This window comes from Leptosomus discolor, chromosome 1, assembly GCF_034619465.1.
Source record: "Leptosomus discolor isolate bLepDis1 chromosome 1, bLepDis1.hap2, whole genome shotgun sequence".
NCBI classification, from domain to species: Eukaryota; Metazoa; Chordata; class Aves; order Leptosomiformes; family Leptosomidae; genus Leptosomus; species Leptosomus discolor.
This window is the reverse complement of record NC_141391.1, coordinates 140,859,638-140,883,130: the sequence shown is the minus strand read 5'-3', so window position 1 is coordinate 140,883,130 and position 23,493 is coordinate 140,859,638. Positions and strand designations below refer to the sequence as shown.

The following is a 23,493-nucleotide window of genomic DNA, read 5'->3' as shown; positions in this document are numbered from 1 at the left end:
CTACCAGGATCTACTGTATCTGTCACTCTTAATTGCACTTTTATATTTAATCAAAAGCCTAATTAAAACTAAATGCCTACATATATTCCAGTTACATAATTATCTTTTCTACACTATTACATATATATATTGAGTGTTAGATGTAATACCTCAATGAATCCTACACACACCCTTAATACACATTCTGTCAGTTGTGGATGAATGCATATTACTTTGCTATAAAACAAGCTCTTCCTGCACAGACAATTAAACAGACCTAATTTTCCAAAGTAACATATTCTCTATAAAGCGCTGCATACTGAAATATCTGATACGATTTACCAAATCGGTACAGCACAAGAACATATGCCAGGCGTTTTCTGCCACCGTGTGACACAAAGGAGGTATAGCGGTCTTCATAATCAGCCTCTGCAAATTCCCTGGCAAGTTCAGCTGACATTGTGAGAGCACATTTATTTGCAAGTATAGAATAATAAAAAGGGTTGACTACAGAAAAAGTTTCAGGTGCTCCTGAGTTAAAAGTAAAATAAGTTAAAGTGAAAATAATGTTTATTTCTACAGCTCACAGGCATGAACCCAAACCAGAAAGCAAGCATAGAAGCCCCTTGTGCTCTAATACCTATGAATATTGCCCTCTTGAATATAAACACTAAGCATAAGCACTTAATAAACTGCTAAATGAAAGACCTTTAGCAGAGTTTCACATTAAGACCAAACTGCTACAGTAATCTGTATGAAGAAATGGTGTCAGCTGGGAAGAAAAAAAATGAAGGAAAGAACTAGCATAAATTCCTTTTCCTCACAGCAAAACTGTAGCTTAAATTTGGGAGATGAAAGGAGGACAGTGGCACTAGCAGAAGTTTGGAAGTTGACAGTCACTGAAGAACTGGAGAAAAACTAGGGCAGGGCACTGACTGCATTTCACATGCCAGGTATCAAGAAGACATTTTCTACTGAAAGTAGCACAGGTTGGATGGCACCGGCCCCCATTGCAAGAGTCACAGAAATAAAAGGTGCAAAAGTTTAGCAAAGGAGAAGCAAAAGAATAACAGACAGCATGTATGTTACCACGTGAAAACTGTAACTGTTGGCGAGCGCTGCAAATAACGATTCTCCTGTAGCTCAACCTTCTTCTCCCCAAATATCTTTCATTTAACTTCTGACAGCTGTCAAAACAGAATGTGATACTACCAGGGCTCTAAACGCAGGAGAAGAGAAAGCTTCTCCTTGAATATAATGATTTCACAAACCAGTGGTGTTCTTGAGTTTCCTCAATATCCGCAATGACAGAAACATTTGATTTTTAGGTGGCAATATTCAGACACCCCTGGTATTTCTCGAATAGCCTGCAGGTGAGCACACTGTTCAAGAAGATACCCCCAGATGTGAGAATTCACTAGGTGGGGGCTGTCTGCTTTTCAGACATGGAAATAACAGGGAGCCCAATCCTGTGAGACGTGCAGAGTACTCTTTTGTTCAGCAACCTCTAATTTCATATATTTTAAAGAGTTTCAGATCAGGAGGGAACCAGCTCCTGTGACTAATATGGCTTCTTGCATATCCCATGTCATTAAGCTCCATCCAGATGTCTCTATATGAAGCCCAAAGGCTTCCATTACACTGAAACATCATTCCTGCTCTCAAGAGCACAAATTGTTGAATACCGCCGAGGTGAACGAACTGCTGAGCAGTGGAGGTGGGAGAGCTTGATGTGTGTCACCATTGACAAAGGCAACTGTGATCACTAGCAATCTATTTCCTGTGCTACATCCCATCAGGTGAGCCACTCGCATGCTGTAGTAAAGAAAAAGAGTATAAAACAGAAAAACTCTTACAAAATAAGTCCTCAAGATCCAATCCAAACAAGTATGGGGGAAAAGGAGGAGAAGGGAAGGAAAGCACACAATTCCTTCTATGTCTGTGCACAACCCTATGTAGTCCTAAAGGACAGGATTTAATTAGAACAGTTATCTCTGTGCTGATCTGCAGGTGCTATGGGAATTGTTAAGGGCAATTCTGGTAAATGTGTTCTCCTTACAGCCTAGCGAAGAAGGGAAGTTAACAAGAGCGCTCCGATTACAAAACCAAAAGGGATCACCATGATCCTCCAGCTCACAGACTGGCTATAGAATTTCTCCCAGAAACTGAAGACTTCTTAACGATGAATTCATCACAAGCCCAAATAAACTGCTATAATATTTTATTATGCTCATGACTGGCATTTTATTGTGATGTCGAATTTGCCTAACTTCAGCTTCCAGTCCCTGGATCTTGTTATAGCTTTGTCAGCAGCTGAAGGGCCCTCCCCCTCCCCAATATCAGATATCAGCTGGATCGTGCTCAGCATCAATCAGCCCTTCATACTGGCAGGGCCGATCTGTATGAGAGTAAATTTTTCAGCTCAACGCAATATCACATTGCCTTTGAGAGAAAGACCATTATTCACACTTTATTTTCACTTCACCCTTGTACTCAGAGCTTAAAAACAAAAACTCAAAATGGATTTGGCACAATTCATATGTCACAGAGGCAAAGTGCTGGGAGCAGCAGACAGAGCTTTCATTCTTGAAAAGCTTTAGAGGATCACACAGAAAACATTAGCAATGGCTGATAAAATGAGTGCAATATGGGGTAATTACATCCTTCACCAGAATGAACAGATGCACACTGACTTCAGTAAAGCTGTGTCTATTTATGCCAGCTGAGGACTGATTCTCTCCCTCTTCTTTTTTTAATCAATAAAAATTATGCAAAATAAAATGTTCTGTGTAACTTTACAGCAATGACACACCCTAAACCCCAGGTTGCCCAACTGACCTGAATACAAGTGTTTGCAGCTTGGCTGATTTTTGGTTCCTTTCCTTATAAGTTCCTGTTATCTTCAGCCTGGTTTAAGACCACAGTCAAAATAAATAGAGTTTATTTTCTTGCCACAGGGGAAAGATTTAAAACCACACATGACTATGGATCCACATACACTTTCTTCCTTCCCCTCAGAAGCAGTGTGAGCAAGAGGAGTAGGGAAGTGATTGTGCCCCTGTACTCAGCACTGGTGAGACCCCACCTTGAGACCTGTGTCCAGTTTTGGGCGCCACAGTATAGGAAAGATGTTGAGGTCCTGGAGCGGGTCCAGAGTAGGGCGACGAAGCTGGTGAGGGGTCTGGAAAACAGGTCTTATGAGGAGCGCCTGGGCGAACTGGGGTTGTTTAGCCTAGAGAAGAGGAGGCTGAGAGGAGACCTGATTGCCCCCTACAGCTCCCTAAAAGGAAGTTGTAGTGAGGCCGGTGTTGGTCTCTTCTCCCAAGTAACTAGTGACAGGAGAAGCGGGAATGGCCTCATGCTGCGCCAGGGGAGATTTCAATTGGCTATTAGGAACAATTCCTTTACGGAAAGAGTGGTAGACTTTGGGACAGGCTGCCCGGGGAGGTAGTGGGGTCACTGTCCTCGCAGGTTTTCAAAAGACGTATAGATGTGGTGCTTAGGGACATGGTTTAGTGGCGGGCTTGGTAGTGTTAGGATAATGGTTGGACCTGATGCTCTTAAAGGCCTTTTCCAACCAAAATGATTCTACGATTCTATGAAAAAGGCAGTTGCTCTTCAGTGTATCATGAGGAAACCCCTGGCAAAATGCCCCAGTTCACTGAATCCTGTGTTTACATACAACGTAAGCCTCTCCTTAGCATCTACCTGGAATATTAGCCTGGGAAGCCACAGAAGAGTAATACGAAATGCAGGGCAAAACCCATGCAACTTCTCCAGCCCACATTTCCAATCCTGCTGCTCTGGACAGTGAGGACCAGGGAAGAAATCTTAATCTGACTGAAACCAACAGCAAATTCGAACAGACTTCAGCAAGGCCAGAACTGCAACTAGCACCTCGAAACACACTGCAGTCCCTCCTCACTTTACATGCCATGCCACCCAAAAATCACTCTGTGGTATTTTCACACATATTCAAATCACGTGCACTATATCAGACATTTTCCACTGGACTGTATACCTATTGTGCTTTGGTATTTCAATTTGCTAGTCATGGATAGCCAACTTTAGTGTAAAGGTGACACATAGATAATATAACCCTTGTGCAATTTTTAAGAAGATAAAGCTATTTCATTTTGGTTTTCTTCTCCTTCAGTTTTGCTTGACACTACAGAAATGGAAGTTTTGCTGAGAGGGGTGTTTGTATGGGAATCCGCCAGCTCCACTTTTTGTGGATGTTGGCATAAGGCAGTCAGGTGGGAGTTCTTTATTAAAAATGTTATCAGTGTTTTGAACACAAAACTGTATTTTTCACAGGAACTTGAATGACTTTTTCTAATGAAATGTACATTTTCTCCTCAGCTCTACTGCCTGTATTTTCTGGTTTGGCATTGCTGCTATTGAGTTAGTGATTCATTAAGTGGCTCTTTTCCATTTGCAAAGGGGAAAACTACCATTAAACCAGCAAATTAAAATCAATATTATTCCAAAAAATAACAAGTAAGGGTTGAAGTTGACAAGGATTTCTTCTTTTTACCTTCTGCACAATGACTCTGTCCTTGAATATGCAGTTATCTATGTGCCTCTGAGGAAAGAATTTAATCCTTATTGTTTAGGATTACAACAGAAATATAAAAGCTAGTCTGTGATTATACACACCAGTCAATAACTTACTTCCATTTCTACTCTTTTCAGCATTACAAGTCAGCTTGCTTCTCTCACAGATACTCATCTATGATTAACTTACTTCAATTTAAATATAAAGTGTCCATGAAGCCTTTAGGCACAAACGAGTGAACATCTGTCTGCTTTCCTCCTACCCATATACTTTCATAGTTGAGCTCTGGACTAATCCATGCATCTGGGCATTCACTGGACTCAAATGCTGGTGTCACTTTAAAGACCATGAATGTCATTCCTTTGTACTGTGCATCACTTTAAGACCTTTTCCTGCTTCTAGACAACAATAATTATTTAACCTGCCTCAACTCATTTACTAGTCAAAATCAAAAAACTTGAAAGACAAAATAATAGTAAAAACAATGACCAAAATCGTTTCTGTCTGCTGACAGCCTGAGCAAGATGGAAGCACACAAAAAGCTCAGACATCAGGAGAAGAAAATGAAAGTTTTAGGGACAGGAAGTAATGCAGTGAATTCCTCCGAGCCTCTTGAGGTACTGCAGAAGGAGAAAACCTTCCTATCTGCCTATCTTTCAGTCAGAGACCAACCTACTGCAAGTTTGCACAACTGGCACAGAGGCTCAGAGACACAGTTCAGTCCAGATCCAAGACAGACACGGATCTGAAGCCACATCATTTGCATGGATGCAAATGGCACCAGTGGAGAGAGGAGACATTTCTTCTCATCTTCCTGATACTCTACAAAGCAGCATTTGACATGGAGAAACATCAGAGTTTTCACCCGGGAAAAAGGTACCATAAGAGGTGTTAAAATGGCTTGAATCTTTCCTTGGGGTTGTGTGGATATTTTAGGCTCCTATCTCTCACAGCGATCTGACTTCCATGGAGGTCCTTTTCAAAATGTTCACGACACTGATTGGATCTGAAGGGCTTATGCATCAGTAACAGCCAGTTCTGCTTCCCTACCACCCTAGATCAGTTATTAAGAATAAACAACTGACACTGAAACTCAGAAAGGCAGAAGTAACAGAGGGTGGTACTTCAGGAAATTTGCATCTGCACGTAATCCCCCTTGATACACCATACGCATTCATCTTTGCCCATACTGCAGAAGACTGGATTTTTCATCAGTGCCAACCTCTGGCATACCACCATCCACAAGGAACAGTTCTTATTGCATCACCTTAGTCATACCTTCCTCTGCCCTGGCTGCACCATAGCAGTGTAAAATATATAGCATGGAGCACTCCAGATGCTCCAACAAGCCCATGCCTCTCTCAGCAACACAGGCTACCTATCAAACCTATCTACTAGTGCGTAACTGAGATTCCCACAGACTTTTCAATGAGGTACTGTGTTTTCATCCCAATCTTCAAAGCTCTCCTTGTAAAGACTTAGTATGAAAGGCCAAGGTGGCCACATGTTTCTAGCGCAGAGAGTCTCTATAACAAGGCTGATGCTCATATAGGCAGGCGTCTCAACCTTCTTCTCTATGAATTAAGGGCACAAACCTCATCACTTATGCAATAAACATTTTCTACGTTATTCTCCTCTGACAGAAATACATAGTGCCATGCAATTAATAGTAGCATGCCTATTAAAAATAAGCAAACTGATAAAAAGGAACCCTGACCAGAAGTCTCAGCTGCACGCACTTCTTCCCAAAGGGAAAGGAGGAGAGAAGAAATAGCTTACAACAGATGTTAATCTTTGTGCTTAACACATTACCAGAAGGTGCTTCAAATACAGTGACAAGCACAGTATAAAAGCTTATATAGAATAAAAGAGATTAACAACTATATTTATTGAGGACTACATTTTCAGTCAGGCCTCTGCAAACCTTTCTTTGAAAAAGCAATTTTGTTTCGGTTTTCCACATGCATACAGTCAATGAATATTAAATACTGTTGCAAAACCCTTAGCTTGGTTATATACCACGCTGATTAAGTTACCTTGAATTAGATTATCTGTCTTCCCGTCCAGTCGCATTCCAACACACCCCCCTGGAAGCGCTCAGGGTTATATACCAGAAAGGTGCATGACATCCCTTAGGGGATTATAGTCCTTTTCTTCTCTGATACTGTAATAACAACTTTACACAATTCAATTATTCCTTACTAAAACAAACAATAAAGCGCTCTCATCTCTCCATTGCATAATTCTGTGTAACTTTTTACACACATATGTATATCTCCCAGCTGCTTTTCTAGTTTCACAAAAGGCTGACTTGCTTTTAGTAATATTTTCCACTTTCTAATGGCTATGCACAGTGTAAGCACATTACACTTAAAAATAATGTGTTTTTTTTTTCTTTAGACTTACGATGCAAACAGGGAGAGGCTTTGCCAGAGACCAATCTGTTAACACATTTCTTCTACGGTACACAGTGACATCACACAACACGGGTTCTGTCTATATGAGTTGTTTTCCTTTCAAGAAATCTTCCAGAAGTCCTATCACCAGGGAAGCCAGGAGTAGTGGTTGATTTTGGTACACATGTGAAGAAAAGCAGCACCTAACAGTGGAACTGCACTCATGAGAACTAGGACAAGAAACTAAAAATGAGAACTTGCGTTTACATTTTGGGAACATCTAGAAACCACTCTCTGGCTGGGCACCCAGTGATGAACAAGCAGATGGTAAAAAAACAGCCCCTGTCCCAAAGTAGCCCGCAGCCCAGTGACCAAATTCAGACCCTACTGAATTATGTGTATTAAAATCACTACAGAAGATAAGCAGCACTTGAGAGCAGAATTGGATAGAGTTGATTGAAAAACATGCACGTATCATCTAAAGTGGTTGTGCGGACCTGTTTCTTTTCACTAGTAACCTAGGTGGTAGCTCCACCACAGGCATCTGCTACATGACTGCTCTACTCCAATCAGCAGTCTCATGAGCAAAGCCATTCCAAGCCCTGTCTTCAGCCAGGACTGGAAAAATAGGTCAGGGAAATAGCACTATAATCTGATTTAACTGCTATTCAAATCATCACAGTCTCTCCATCAATTCAAAGAAGAAGTAGATTGGGCCCAAACTACTGACAACAAAATGGGAGGGTTATTTTAACATCTTCACTGTCTCATTTAAAATCTTCCATTCAAAGAACAGAAAATAAGATTTCCCACATGCCTTCAGGTGGCTACAGTGACTTAAATTTTTATGTAAACGAGTTCAAAACATACAGACTGTCTGCACTGCAGCTAGAAATTGGAGCCCAAACCTGACACAAGGCCACCCCCTCCTTACAGTTGATGGGTGTCATAAAGCAGAGGAACAGCTCAGTAGTAAGAGAGTGCATCAGCCATGTGTTTGAGTAGAAGACCTCCAGGATTTGGTTCTCAGAGTGCAGTGGAGAGTCTGCAGTTTCAAAACGTCTCACCCAGCTGGAAACCTCAAAGGCCAAAGTAAGAAGAGAAAGACTATCTGGAATTAACTTCCCAAACATCACAGCTCACAGCAGAAACTTTTTTTTATTTGATGAAAGCAAAAATAACTTCATATTCTGTAAAAAAGAGAGAAGAGGGAAAAGGGAAGAGGGAAGAGGGAAGAGAGGAAAGGGAAAGGAAAGGGAAAGGAAAGGGAAAGGAAAGGGAAAGGAAAGGGAAAGGGAAAGGGAAAGGGAAAGGGAAAGGGAAAGGGAAAGGGAAAGGGAAAGGGAAAGGGAAAGGGAAAGGGAAAGGGAAAGGGAAAGGGAAAGGGAAAGGGAAAGGGAAAGGGAAAGGGAAAGGGAAAGGGAAAGGGAAAGGGAAAGGGAAAGGGAAAGGGAAAGGGAAAGGGAAAGGGAAAGGGAAAGGGAAAGGAAAGGAAAGGAAAGGAAAGGAAAGGAAAGGAAAGGAAAGGAAAGGAAAGGAAAGGAAAGGAAAGGAAAGGAAAGGAAAGGAAAGGAAAGGAAAGGAAAGGAAAGGAAAGGAAAGGGAGAAAAGGTCTGCCAAAGAGGCTTGTTTTGGCAAATAATGAATGCCTAAAGAAATCGTCTTTGTATTGTGCAATGAACTTGTAATTAATGTTTGTTTGCTCACCATTTAATAGCAGTTCTGCATTAAGTGATGGGATTTTGCTGCCATTTGTGAATGTGCAGATTTTGAAACTCGATTCCCCATATGGAAGAGCTCCCAGGGGGTCATATCATAAACCCATTCAAATGAACAAAACAAATGACAAGTATCTGTATAAATGAGAAAGCTGTATGTATTATTTCACATAAGTATTGTTAAGTGCCTCAGTTTACTTGTGTGGTACTTTTTGCTTGACTTCATGAGGTAAATCAAAAGAGGCTGTCTAGATGAGGAGACTGAAGGCATGAAAAACATAAAATTCCTTTAGATGTGATGAGGGGCCCCTAAATGGAGGAGTCTCTTGTTTCTTTCCAGTCAGCCTGGCAATGTTGATGCCTCTCATGCCTACATCTAAATCTAATGGGAGTCTGAAATCCCAAAGAAATGATGAGACTGGCCAAAAGGAGAAATGTCAGGTAGCAAGTGGTGCTCTGTCGAGAATGCAGACACTGACGTGGATTAATCCCACTTATCTACACGCACCTGACACAGAAGCGCAATCTGTCTGGCTAGGAGTGAAGCCACTTCTGGAGGGCAACTCAGAGACAAGTAAGCTCCTCACATGGCAGGGATCCCAAAAAGGACCCTCCCTGGCCTTCCACCCCTCCAAAATTGAGGCAGCAGCACACACAGCCAAGATTAAGCCACCTTAGGTGATTGCCACTGCACTTGCACAAACTACACCTAGACTTAGCTGCTTGAGTAAAGAGGCAGGCATGCAGGTGGGCTTATTGAAGCCTTTGCTGGGATGGTTTCATTGCTATTTGGGCTCTACACAATCCACTGTTAAAGCTAGACTTCGAGAGATGAAAGTCGGGGAAGGTGCAATACCTTGCAGAAAAAGATTCAGCTATAGCTAACATGTACAAGTACAGACATTGTACTGCTTTTATTCTTTGTGTGAGATACTATGGGCCCCTTGGTAGAGGAGTGATGAATACTGTTTTGTTTTGAAAAAGCTGTCCCTTTAATTTGCTACTACATGGGCACCCAAAGTAAAGGTTTTAGCAGATGCCAAACTCAGTTGGACCCTGCTTGTTAGTATGCTTGGGAGATGGTGGCAAAGCTGCCTCTCAGAAAATCAGTCCTAGAGAATGGTAGGATTGTGCCACTAACTCAGAGCAAGGTACAGGAGCCATGGCTGTCACCTGGGGGGACAAAAGAAGGTTGCTCTGTAACCAAGTCTGATGTGTAATAGCTGAGAGGACGTGGACTGTGACAGGATTTCATTCAGCGCATTTTCCAGCTCCTCCTGGAAGATACTATACACCCCTTAATTTCCAAAATAATTTTTAATTTGGCACTTGTTTTCTCAGAGCTATGAGGGAGAAGAGGGAAGAGATGTTCTTTACCATAATACGTTTGTGGCATTACATGGCTCTGCTTCCTGGCATTTTTCTATTTCCATCTGAAGTTTCCTGGACCACAGATTCCTATCGACCCTCAAAATTTGCCAGAGAAGACTATGCACTCACCTACAGTTATTACAAAGGAGAGCTTTCACAGTGATACTGTGCTGCAGCTCACTTCCAGTGGCCTCCCAGATCACCTGTATCCAGCTGTACCTGGGGAATGACAGCTTGACATCTCTCTCATTTATAGCTATATGAAATATACATTGAAGGCATTTGACTATATAGTTAGAAGCCAAACTTTCCACTTGTAGATGAAAACTTCATCTCTCTTAAGATATCAAGCAGAGAGCTTTGATGAGTGGAAGGAGTCCCCCACCAGGAAATAATACGGAAATTTTAAACTTCTCCACAGCTTTGAGTGGGAGAAGAACATATAGACCGTGATGAACTGCAAAGGAGGATGCAGCCTGCAAATGGGGCAGGCTCTTGCTGAAGAAGGAGATATTGGCCTGTAAGGCCTCAGAACACAAGACATACTTCTGATAATGTGGTCTTACATATAGCTGCCTAATTCGTTTTTAGTTTCAGCAGAAATGAGATTGCTATGTGGTTATTTCCCATACTATCTGTACGAAATAGAAAATTTAGTGAAGTATAGCTTAGGGCTGCTGAGGAAGTGTTGGTGTTTCATTAGTATTAAGTATGATTGCATAAACAGGTCTGAAATTGAAAGCTGTGCTAGGAAAGGAGTGAAACAAAGTGAAATACAACTGAAAATACTGCCATGAGCTAAACAGCAAGACAGAAAGGATATGTTTTCTTTTCAAAAAGTTGAGGAAATCAGCTTCCTCCACATTTTCCAATTCTTCAAAATTGAATCTAACACTGAATGAAAATTCTTCTACTTAACAAAAGTATAGAACATTGATGCTTCCCTAAGTGCAGCATTTGCAATGCCATCATCATTGCTGAAACATAACCTTAATGATAATTTAAGCCCCTGTTACAGGTCTTTCAGCTGCTCTTGAACTTCATCTATTTTCAGGAGCAATCTGCCCATCTTTGATACCCCAAAATGGCAGAAATCAATGTGATATTATGCTATAAGAACAACTGAAAAGCAAAGTCTTGAACTTGATATGAAAACTATAACCTTCCTTTATGTTCATAACTTTGCCTTCCACAAAATGTAATTTAAAGAGAGAGTTTAAGAACTTTATCTTGGAAATACTCCTTCCTCCAGGCAGATTTATTTCACAGATCTTCTACTAGATTCTGCCACTAAGAAAATATTAGGAAAAAAAAAAGGAACAACAGGAATAGCCAACATTGACTTCAATGCTAGAAAATTGTTCACATATGAGAAATAGACCTCTAAGGGCCATCAGGGAGAAACATATTTATACTTAATTATCATGAATCCAAAAAGCAAACCACAGAACTGCAGCAAAACACTTGTTGAAAATTACATTCAAAAATTTTGAGAAAGAGGGTTGAAATAGGGAATAAAGTGTATGTTAGGGAAACAGCAATGAATAGACAGAAAAGAAAACACATTTTGAAAATATTTTTACAATCTGTGAGCATAACTCTCCTTTCACTCCTATCCAGCCAATCTGGCTTCGGTCTGCGCCTGGGTTAGTTGGGCCAAAACTTCATAATGGGATAGACAAGGATAAGGCAAGTAAGCTAGTAAAAGAATGTGTGAGGCTAAATCTTGAACAGAAAGATTAATACTTCCACTACTTTTTTTAATTACAGAATTGCAAATTTTCACTTCTGTGATTTGTGACTCACCTTACAAAGCATAAATTTACATTTCACCATATGTACTTTGTTCTTCCATAATGAATCCACAAGATTTTTTATAGGTTTTCACTGTGCTAACAGTATGCTCCCAGAAGAAAACTGATCTATCTTTTGTTGTTATTGTTGTTTCACGAGGTGAAGAAAACAACTCTGCTTTTCAATTCACTGAAGGTGAGTCTTTATTCAGCAAAATGAATGTGCTGACCTACCCAGGCCTGGGCAGCAGACAGGAACAGAGTAGAATACATATAAAATTACACAACCCCCCCTTTGGAACTGTGTTTTGTACCTGAGGTAGCACTGCTGGTCCTTGTCCTGCCAACCTCTGCAAGGAGCTGACCTGAGGAACCTTAATGGGCACTGCAGTGATAGTTCCCAAAGTCTGTTGAAAGAAAAACAGTTGAACACAGCTTAAAACACTTGCACAGCTTCCCCAGATAGAATCTGCCCGACCCAACAGTTCCTCTTCCAGCTCTTTGTCTCTTCCCAGCTCATGACAGAAGGGTATAATACACCAGTCCATTTGAAGCGCTCTCTCCTGTGTAAAGAGTCAAAGACTCTTCCTTTGCTTTACCCGTCTCTACAAAGCACTGTTAACTAAAGCCTATTGTCTCCTTAGAGCATTTGGAAATTCTGAGTACAAAGGATACATCTCACTGTTGTGAAGTTTTTTTGGTAAACAAAGGAAATATAAGTGTGCTGCCATGGCTGAAGGCTGCCTAGGCAATAGCTTGTTTTCAAAAGAGATCTGAAGAAAGGTGAAATGCACCACCGTGAAACTTCAAAATATGCATTGGTAAGATGATGCATTTCATGGTAGCCAGGGTCACAAGAGAAGTTCGCTGTATCTTAGTAAATAGTAAATATTGAATTATTAAAATGGAAAGCTACCTATAAATCTACTACAGCACACTGTAACATAACCTTCAACTAAGACGACATGCATTTGGGCCAACACCACAGCTATTACTATTGACGTTTATTTTCTCTACTCAGCCTTCTCTTAGTTGTATAACAATTCAAAGCTTATTTAAAATATTTGAGGTAGCTCCTTCTATAAGCAAATGAATTGCAGTATTCTACATAAAGTTTGCTTTGTAGATAGAGAAATGATACGTGTTAACCCAGCATTATCTTTAACCCTTATGAGTACAGTTAGATACCAAGAGTAAGCAAAATATGGTTTTGTAACACAGAGTCAAGTACATGCAAGTTTCCCCCCTCCCTAAAAATCTGTTTATCCTCAGTCCTTTTCTGATTTTTCATCTATCTGTAGTGATACAGATATCTATAGATGTGCATTTATAAGTTCTGTTATAGATGGTCTGAATGGTGCCCCATTTTCAAGCCTCACCCACAGAGGCTCCTAAAATACTGGATCTGAGATGATAACTTGTACCTTATTTTCTCCATTAAAAAATACAGATGGCTTATAGATTTAAGATTGGGTCATAGGTCTAAAGGACATGACTAACTTTTCCCCTTCACCCTCTTTCATTCCTTCACTCCTCAATACAGTTCATATTTTGGTTAATTGGCCAATATTCTTAAGAAAACGTTTTATAACTTCTGTGTAAGATTTCTTAATCACTGTTGGGATGGCATGGCAATATAGGCGAGCAGTTGACTGTCATTGTAACAGCAAGAGACACTTCGTCACTGATCACAAAAACTTACCAGGCTGCTAGAAACAGGTAATAAGGAAAGAAAAACAGATTCAGCTGAATTTTTCTAAATTTAACTCCCCTCAAAACAAAAGTATCGAATCACAGCCAGTAAGATAAAGTATGCTAATGTTACCCCAATCTGGTAATGAAATTTGTTAACAAAAAAGAAACAATCATGTAATCAACTCAAGGAAAGAAAAACTGTGTCAGGTCCATGCCAACATGTTCTACTCAGACCTCAACAGCAGAGTGGTAAAACAGTCTAACTAGTTTTATTCTAACTACAGTGTTTGTTAAGAATACCATGTATTTCCATGCAGAATATTTTTAATAAACTTGTCCTACAGAGTTTATATTTTTAACTCTGCTACTCCTGTTGGAGACATTTGGGGGTGTGATGTTATATATTCAGCAAAGATTAAAATTTGCATAAGATTTGCCTGAGTTAAATAACAAGGAGAGCTGTACAATTATAAACATGGCAGACAATTTTTCCTGGGTACTCGTGGATTACCAGTGCCCTGGATTATCCATGGAAAAACATACCCCATCAAAATTCTGCCTTGAGCCAAGGGTGGAGTGGTAGAGGGGGAGTGCAGAGAAAGCAGTGCTTCTACCCATGGATGCCAGAACAAGTAAATCACACACTCCTGGAGAAGTAAAGATACTGGCAGCAGAGCAGGAAAAAGAAGGGGGAATTTCCACCGCAGTTATCCCTATAGGGTAACACATGGAATAAAATCAACGGGAAGGATACTATAAACTATCTCAATGAATTACTTCTTCGCCCTATCTACCATATCACAGTGTCACACATTGGGAAGGATGACGTGATGAAGTCCTGCAGTCTGGAGAGAAGGAGAACTTGAGCTGCCACCTGCTATTGTTGCCACTTGTTAGACGTATCACAACTTCCTGCTTTACATTAGCATGAACTAAAATTAATTCAGGCCAGTTATTTTGCTTTTTAAGGTGAATACCAAAATGAACTTTCCACTTGCACCAGAGGAACTTAAAGTTTATCACAAGTATGATCTATATTTTCCCTCCATCCCAACACTGTTTATAAACAGAATGAGATTTCTTTCACAGTGCAGTGAAGCCTGAGTTTTCCCTGGAAACACCAGGAGCACCTCAAGTTCTCCTGGGTTGCACATATATCCTCTACAGAAAGCAAGAAGTTCTTCCTTCTGGGAGGTTATGCTGAAAGTGCAGCTGCACCTCTCATCATTTTTATATATGCTATATCTGACCTTGAGAACACACGTTCCCATATTCCTGTTCCTATAGACACACGTGGATTTGCAAGGATTTTCAAACTGGGCAACAGAATACCATGTATCAAAATACGAAGTGCTGACACTGAAATTGGGAATTGACTACAAAGATAAGAATCAAATTACTCAGAAGTTAGATAAGATACAGTTATCAATTGGTAGGACGCACAAAAACTCCATGTCTGAGCAACAGATCTTTTTTCTTGTACTACTTGAATATCAATCACAAGGAAAAAAAAAAAAAAACAAAACAAAAACAACAACAAAACAACCCTGTCTAGAATGGAATGCCTCTGTCCTGTGAGGAAGGAGCTCATCTCAGCCTCTTGGTGCACTGTTGGGCCAATTCTGCTTTATGTTTCAAAACACTGAACGATTGAGCCAAAAGGAATGGGAATGAGAGAAGAAATGCCATAAAACTACTCTGCACTGTTGTCTTAGCTTCACTTGAAGACAAAGTCAGGATGTATTGTCTGTGGGTATCAGAGAAATGAACTATCATTAGTCCTGTCACCTGCACTCTCAAAAAATTCCTCAGATTTATTTTCCTGAAGTAGTAGTTCTGCAGCAACCTCGAGAGAGCAAAAACAAATTCTTAGGTTACAAAATTTTCAGTGACAAAGATGCAGCCTCCTGTTTACAAGTGGTTTTATAGTAAGGATCTGTTATTTAATATTCAAGGAGACAATCTCAGTATAAAAATCATACGGCCAAGGGAAAATTCAAAACTTTAATCTCACATTAATAATAGCACTACAGTATGTTCAGGCAGAGAGATATCTCAGACTCTGTTTTACTTTTCACTATTTACACTGTTTTGTTATTGTTTCCCAGCTTGGTCAATAAATAGTTCAGGCTGTTGTATCAGCAGAATTCAACGACAGAAACCTCTGTACTTTTCCTGTAACACATTTCATCCTTTATCTCAGGGAACTTCACCTAGGTTGGTATTATTGTCTCCATTTTAGTGATGAAAAAAATTAAGAATTAGAAGTAAAATAATGTGGTCAGGGCTAGACTGCTGTGCAGGTGGAAATGCAAGCCAGACTTCCTACTTCCAGTCTCTCATCCACGTGATTGATCAACATCATCTCATCTGTTGATATAGAGTCACATCTGAGTTGCCTAATTTTTAGGTCAGATTTTAATGACCAGACCAGGATGTCTCCATGATGATGGGCGAAAGAGGTGAAGTATAGAACAGAGGGAATTGCAGTGCAGTCTCTGCAATGAAGGTGATGCAGGTGCTAGAACAGATGGTTGAGCAGTTTGGTTCTGGGTAGATTCTTCAATGAATTTCAGAGCACTGCTTTCTTCCAGTTTAAGTGGTAAATCGAGCAGATAAAACCACTTGCCTGGTGAATGAAAAAGTAAACAGGCTTATCCGATGTTCTAGGCCAAGCAATGAGAACCGGACAAACTCCCCATGGCTGAAGCTATAACAGAACAAATACTGCTCACACTCACCATAATAATTCAGTTCTGGCTGGGTCCTCAGCTCAAGCCCATGGGCTGCAAGAGGTGAGTAATCAAGATACTTCCCCTTCAAAAAGTGAAATAAACTTTTTTCCCTCCTGTTAACAGTGCCACCTATTTTCACTCACAAACTGTCCAGGTTTGCTACAGTGAGCCAGGTTGATCAAAGACTTGTTGCTCACTAATTCCACACTACCATTTTCATCCATGCAGGCCTTTTTTTCCCCCGCTCCTTTCTTTTTTTTCCAATTTGTCCAAAGAGCAAGCTGGTGCACATTCTTATAAACCTTTAATTAACAAGCTGAAAAGACATTTTTCTGGCAATGCCTGACCTTTAAGCACTTTGTATGAATTTATCGATACCAGCAGAAACAATAATTTAAAAGGTTATTTTATGAGTCCTGAATAGTTTATGGCAGCACTTTTGTCAAGATAAATGAGTTTCTTATTTCTACATTTACAGCTCTAAGCATTTTAATAAAAAGGGTCCATAAAAGTCAAAGATAAGTCCAAATCTCTCCTCCATCTAAGTCTACTTGGGCTTTTCTGGTGACCCCCTGAAACACCTACAATGTGGAGGGAGCACTGAAACGTGCAGTGATGAAGGAAAAGGAAGAGTCAAGTTCCAGTTTGCCTCAGAACTGTTTTGGTTTAACTGTACTTGTTTAAGCCAGATTTACTATCTTTATATGGAGAATTTTTTTTCAAATAAACTCAAATTCATCAGGTGTATTTCCTACTGTCTACATCCACCACCACTTACTATCCCAGGCAAGCACCAGGGAGCCCATGACCCCTTGCTAACTCCTACCTCAAGCCCTAGCCCCAGCCCTGGAACAGGAACCTCAGCCACTGCATCACCCACTGTAGGAGTTAATGGCTAATGGATGCATATGGCTGCAACACAAACCACTTCCAAACCCCCGTCTTCAGTGACCTATACAGAGCAGACAGGTATCTGACATGCCAGGGACAACTTTTTGTTTCAGCAATCCACAGATGCCCTCGGACAGGAACCGCAGCAAGCCCACTGTGTAGGTGACTTGCAATCTCAGTTGTTGGTTAAATGTCATCCAGTAGCATGCTCTGAAGGGTCACATTTCAAATTGCAAAAGCAGATGAAAAGATACAAATTAAATAATCTTTTTCACTGGTCAGCTTTCTCACAAAGGAAATAATAATAAGAATTTTAAAAAAAGAAAATCAACTCAAAAGCCCCAAAACAGGAGGACACGGTTGCATTAAAAGACAAAAAAAGCAGTTCCTCTCATGTAAGCAAAAGAAAATGAAGAATTTAGAAGATATTGCCAAGCGCAGTAAAAATGAAAACCACTTCTCGCCCTCAATTCTTCTATTAATACCCAATAGCATTGTAACTATTTGGTGTATTTTCTCCTCCTATGTTTCTGCATTAAATCAACACCATCCCGAGATCAAGGTCTCAAAGATAACTGAGGGATAGAAGTGTGGGGACACTGGCAAGTAGAAAACATAAAAACTGAAACAAAGAAGAACGATATGGACAGAGAATAAGATTTTGAAGGATGGAGGCTAGAGATGCTTTAGAGAATAAAAGGATGCTGAGACAGAAACAAGGATGAGATTTACATTGTTGATGATCAGACTAAGGGCCACACATTCAGTTTCCTACTATTATGTTACGACTTCTTTAGTCAATGCCTGAGTTCTTAAATCTGTGACTTATGCACTTTTGTGATTTTAGTAAACTTCTGCATTTCAGCCCTGAATGAATATCTCTCTCTTTCTTCCTCTCCAGATATGTATCTCTACTTCATTGGAAGATTTTTACATTTTACTCAGTTAAATATATTTGTCAGATCATTGCTATGTTTGCTTTGAATTACAAATTCCCCCCCCCCCCCCCATTTGGATGTACTAACAAATGCTTAAGGACCTGTTCCTACAATTCATTATCCGTACAAACTCATTGTTGAGCTTGGGTACATAAGCAGTTTAGGATTAGATCACGGACGTAAAACTGTTAGGGGACACAACTCTCCTCCCATTCCAGAATTACACCAGTACAAATAAAATCACTGAAAAGAATCAGACTCAATGAGTAACAGAAGGTTAAAAAGCCACATAGTTTCAAAAGCCTTTCACTACAGCATGTTACCAAAATAAATAGTTACCTCAGGAACATATGGGTTTGTTGTATCTTAGCAGAACAGTTCAATTATTTGAGTTCAACTGACACTGCATTGCTGTATTATTTGCAAACTATTTTATACTGACATCAATACCGCAGCACAAATATTGTGTTCCTACAATGTATTATAGAAACACTAATCTTTTTAAAGTACATATGCATCTCTCTAAGATCTAGGTCTTGTTCACATTGCAAATAAGACACCTAAGCTATTAAAAAAATGTTTTTGTCTGTTATGTGTTCAATATTGGCAACAACAGTTTTGCAGAATGGATTTTTAATGTGTTAGTGACAGGGGAACAGATTGCTATGGCAACAGCAAAGATGAAAATTCTTAACCTGAATGGATCGTCACTGAAGTAATTGCAGGGTTTTTTTACCCATTCTACATCCATTTTACAACTTGAATGCTGCATTCAACCTTGAGGTTGCTTTATATAAATGCCAAGCACTATATGCAACCTCCAAGTTCATTTGACTTAAAACTTGATGCACCTTGCCTCAATAATCCAGGATAGTTGCTGTCCTCTAGCTAACCTAAATGTCTGAATGCTATTATTTTTCCATTTAGTCCACCAATAAAAGCAGTGTGTGCTTGAATATAACTTTGAGGCTCCTGCAAGACGTGTACACATCCACATTTTTTCTTTCCTTCTAGACTTAACTTCTATAAATATCTGTGGAAATCATTCTTCATTTTCAAAATATGGTGAAATCACTGTGTATGGTATTTCTAATAATCTGGTGAAATAACGGCATATTTCAGCTGGGATTCCATCCCGAAGAGACTGCACTTCAGACACTATTTTGCGTAAACAGTAATTTAATTGGAATTTCATAGAAATGCTAAGATTTCCTTTCCAGCTTTTAAAAGTGTTTGTTTTCCTCACTTCCTTTCTCTTTACTCAGAATTCATTAATCATGCTCTTGTATGCACATTTATTATCATTATGAAGAAGACAATCAGAAGCATAACAAGTCCTGTTGTGTTTTTTAAAATATCAGTATTTTTGAAACCAACCTTTCTTTGGGCACTAAAAATACCATTTAAACCAACCCTCATCTTCGCCAACTAAAAATGACTCAAACTACGCCAGATGCTTTTGCACTGGAACAGCCTACAGCCTCTCTCACTGCCCATTACAAGGCCCAGTACCAGGGTAGCCACAAACAGCAGAAGGCAAGGTACCACCTTAAATTCCAAACCGGACTTGAAAACCATGGTGTGACCAAACTCTTAATTGCTGCCGAGGTATTCGTACTCATCCCTTTCAACACCACTCACCTGCAAGGAAACCCACAGTGGTATCAAAGCTCATGAGGGTATCAGAGGAGTATATGCAGAGACAAAGCAAACAATTTTCTGCTTTTACCATGGCTCTTAGGCTTTTCAGGGCACCATCCAACTTATCTCTGCTTTTAACATGGCTCTCAGACTTTTCAGGGCACTATCTCTACTTCTTGCCACTTGCACATTTCCATCTGGGTAAACTTAAAAATACAAACTCTGTTTGAACACACTGTGCGTATGTATTTTGGCAAAGGAAATATATGACAAATAAAGTTCATGAGTTTCCCTGGTTCTGAAATCCCACTGGTTACTTACGCAAGAGGATTGACAGCTGTGCCAAATACCCGTTCTTAAACACAGCATCCACCACATTATTTAATGGTTAGTTGTTTTTTTTTAAGGCACCGTTATTTTTATCAAAGGAAACAGTCAGGATTTTTCCACAGTCATTACATCACACCGTAAATTTCTGAAAATTAAAAAAAAAAAAAAAGGAAAAGAAAAAAAGAAGTTTGGCTATGTGAATTGCACTAGCATGCACATACCTGTTCTATGATTTGAAGTTTTATTCAGAAATCTTATTCAATTAATTAAGTCTGCACCTCCTGCACAAATGAGTATAGTCTCACTGAGTTGCAACACCACTGCTCAGCAGTTGTGATCACACCTATAGTGTCATACTCAGCTGACTCATAAAAGATTTGCTGTTTAACTACTAAACTGTTCCAGGTTGATGTTGTTTTTAACGACTAATGTCTTCAAATTACTTATTCTCTGTTCACAGTCTGCAGAAATATTTCTGAGTGAAGGGGAAAACGCTTGCATAGTGTGTCGCACAAAGCCTCTCCCTCAAGTGAGTCCAAGCATGAATGAAAATCTTCAACAGAGCCCCTGCAGCTGCCAAAGTACTGCTGCTTTACCCCAGTTGCACAACATGAGGATTAGGCTATGGAAAGAGAAGGCAGGGGGAGGAAAAACAAAGGAGGAAATTACCATCTTTCCTTAGCGATTTAGGAATGCTCACCTATCAGAATGGCCCATGCAGCCTATTAGCAGCTACTGAAAAATTAAGATTATCTTCCAAATCATTCCACTTTAGCACCCACAGGGCTCAGAGCTGCTTTCGCAGTTCTTGCTCTGAGTTTTTATTATGCATTCCTCAGTCACTATGAAGAACTGGGAAACATGAGGGAAGTGACAGCCTGAGACAATCTAATTGCTTACCACCACACAGTCCCTTTTGTCAGGCCCTGAGCTGAGCTAATTCAGCTTGCTAACCAGGATAAAGAAAGTTTTCTGCTAGTTGAATTAGCTTAGGAAAGTATCCAACAAACACTGTAATAAAGGCAAGGGGAAAAGCAATGTTCCTAGCTGGGGAGGGAGGGAAAAAACACAAAGGCAGGGGAACAGAAAAATGGGATGATGGTTCCAACCTTTTTGGAGAAAGGAAGCTATTAGATCAGTTCAGCCATAATAACTGGATGTTGTTACCAAAAGTAACTTCCTTGAGCATAGAACTTGGGGGAGGAACATGAAGACTTTGCCTTAATTCCATATAAAACGTGTATACGACTTATCTTAAAATTCTACTGTTAATATAACCAGTTAGAAAAAAGGAAGCAATAACTTTCCCAGGAAATGTTAATTTGAATATGCAGAACATTCCATAAGCTTGCTTTGTTATTTTTTAGGCAGACTACTCAGCAATATTGAGCCACTTGCCCGCCAACAAAACCCAGTGGAAAATACTGCTTTAGTACACATGGCAGAATTGCCATTGCTATTGAACTCTTAACTTTGGTATTCCACAGTTCTAGGATTGCAGCGGTGAAAAATCATTGCAGATATTGATATGTAGGTGCTGCCTTCTAATTAAAAGAAAATACTGAAATACCGCAGCACCTTAGTTTTGGAGGGTGATAAACTCTCTCCATAGTATTCACTTACAAATGTAATTGATTCTTTGATGATCCAAATAAAAAAGGTTGATCTTTTATGTTGATTTGTTCAGACAGTAACAGGATTTGGCAAATTTATGCTTATATAAATACATTCATATATACATAAGATACATACATATATATATACTGTATGTCTGTGAATACACAAACACACACTTCAGAACACATAACAATGTATTATACATAATATTTTTCCAGGGTTGTAAATATAGTGAAGTGAGCACCAGTGTTTCCCTGCAATGACAGAGCCAGGAAATTTTAGAGTTAGTAAGTAGAAAATCTCCTCTTCTTCCTGAGATGCTGCATTAATATTAGTGCTAGCAGAACTAGCCTTATAAACACTGAAGTCAGCAAAGGTTCCTTTGTTTCTGAGCCTAGAAATTTTATCTGTTTCTTGAGCGCAGAAATTATAAGAAACCGGAAAAAAAATCAAACCATGACTCTGATCTACTGTCTACCCCATGTGACTTTTTCTGGCTCCTACTTAGGATGTTTCATCGTGTTAGTCCCGGATAAACCTGGATACTGGGACATCTTCCAAGGTTCTAATAGGCTGAGTTTCAGAACAATCCCCAATGTGCCTGTGTCCAACCTAGCTCCAGCTAGAGTTCAAAATCACCTTCTCGCCCCCACCACCCATCCGGCCCCCCACCCCACTTAGCTGCTGTCAAGCCTTAAAGACAGGAAAATCCTCACGTGCTTCAGATTTAACCATTAGAAGGTTTGCTTGTCAGCAAGCCTGGAAACATCACCTTTGAGGTGTCAACAACTCAGTACCTAGAACTGAATCCACAAACACGTGAAGGTATTGAACAGGACAATGTCCAGCTCTTTGGTGCCTTACTGCAGTTCTTAATTAGGCATCCAAGTTTCCCTGTGTAGGGTATTCAAAGAGTGTGATGGGGCACCTTGGGAAGACAGTTGCAAAACAGCACCCTAGGGCAGAAGATAGACACCTAGATGTGTTCAATCAGAGTGTTTTACTGCGTTACTGAGTCTAGGCCTTGGTACTTTGCTCTGAAAGAGGAGACCTGCTTCATTCCCACCAGGATTCATCTCCTTGAGCCCTCTCCTGGAGACTCACCTGTGTTCAACCACTTTCATTCTAAGCACACTCTAAGAAAGCTGTGCTTTCCTGTCTTCCTCCTTCCCATCTTTCCCTTCAACCAGTTTCTCAGGAGTTCAATCACCTACTCCAGAGAAGGAAGAGTTTAGTTCCTATACTCACACATGGCTCTGTAAGCCATTTAACTATCAGACCATACTTGGGAGAAAGACTCTTCTTCCAAGCTTTTCTGCTAAATTAGTCAGAGAAGACTGGGCCAACTTGTTGTTCAACACTGTTAACATGATAGCAATTCTTACAATGGCCTGACGCAAACATTTTGGCCCATAGGGAATATGACTAGTAGGAATAGAGGCGTTTATGGATTTCACCCGGGTCCAGACTTGATAGCTACTGAGCAGAGTTTGAGGATCTAAGTTTTGAACTCCGGACAGCTAGGTGCACTTTAGCACTGAAGGACTTCCAAAGATCTAGTCTAAATCTCTTTTGCTAGAAATAAAAGACACAGGGAGAAAACATGTCCCAGGCTTTCAGCTCGCATACTTTGCAAATTAGACAGCACAACAATTATGTCTTCACAAAGGCAGAACCATGAACCTTTATGAATCTTAACTCAGTTCAATGAAGGTCTGTGCGCGCATCCATACACAGATCATTGCAGAGATCAGGACTTCAACCCAGTCACTGCCAGAGCTAAAAGGGGAAAAATTGTACTATTTTTTATTTTAATTGGACAATGTTATAT

At 40.0% G+C, this 23,493-nt stretch overlaps 1 protein-coding gene across 2 annotated transcripts in view; it reads right to left on the bottom strand.

Annotated features, from left to right (window-relative positions):
* The window catches only part of PHF21B (PHD finger protein 21B), a 169,550-nt gene that overhangs the window by 32,296 nt on the left and 113,761 nt on the right, over positions 1–23,493 (bottom strand). For both annotated transcript variants that reach the window (XM_086466169.1, XM_086466178.1), the window contains one exon: positions 12,130–12,222. In XM_086466169.1, coding sequence (XP_086322295.1) covers positions 12,130–12,222 — 93 coding nt within the window. The remainder of the gene's footprint in view (positions 1–12,129; positions 12,223–23,493) is intronic.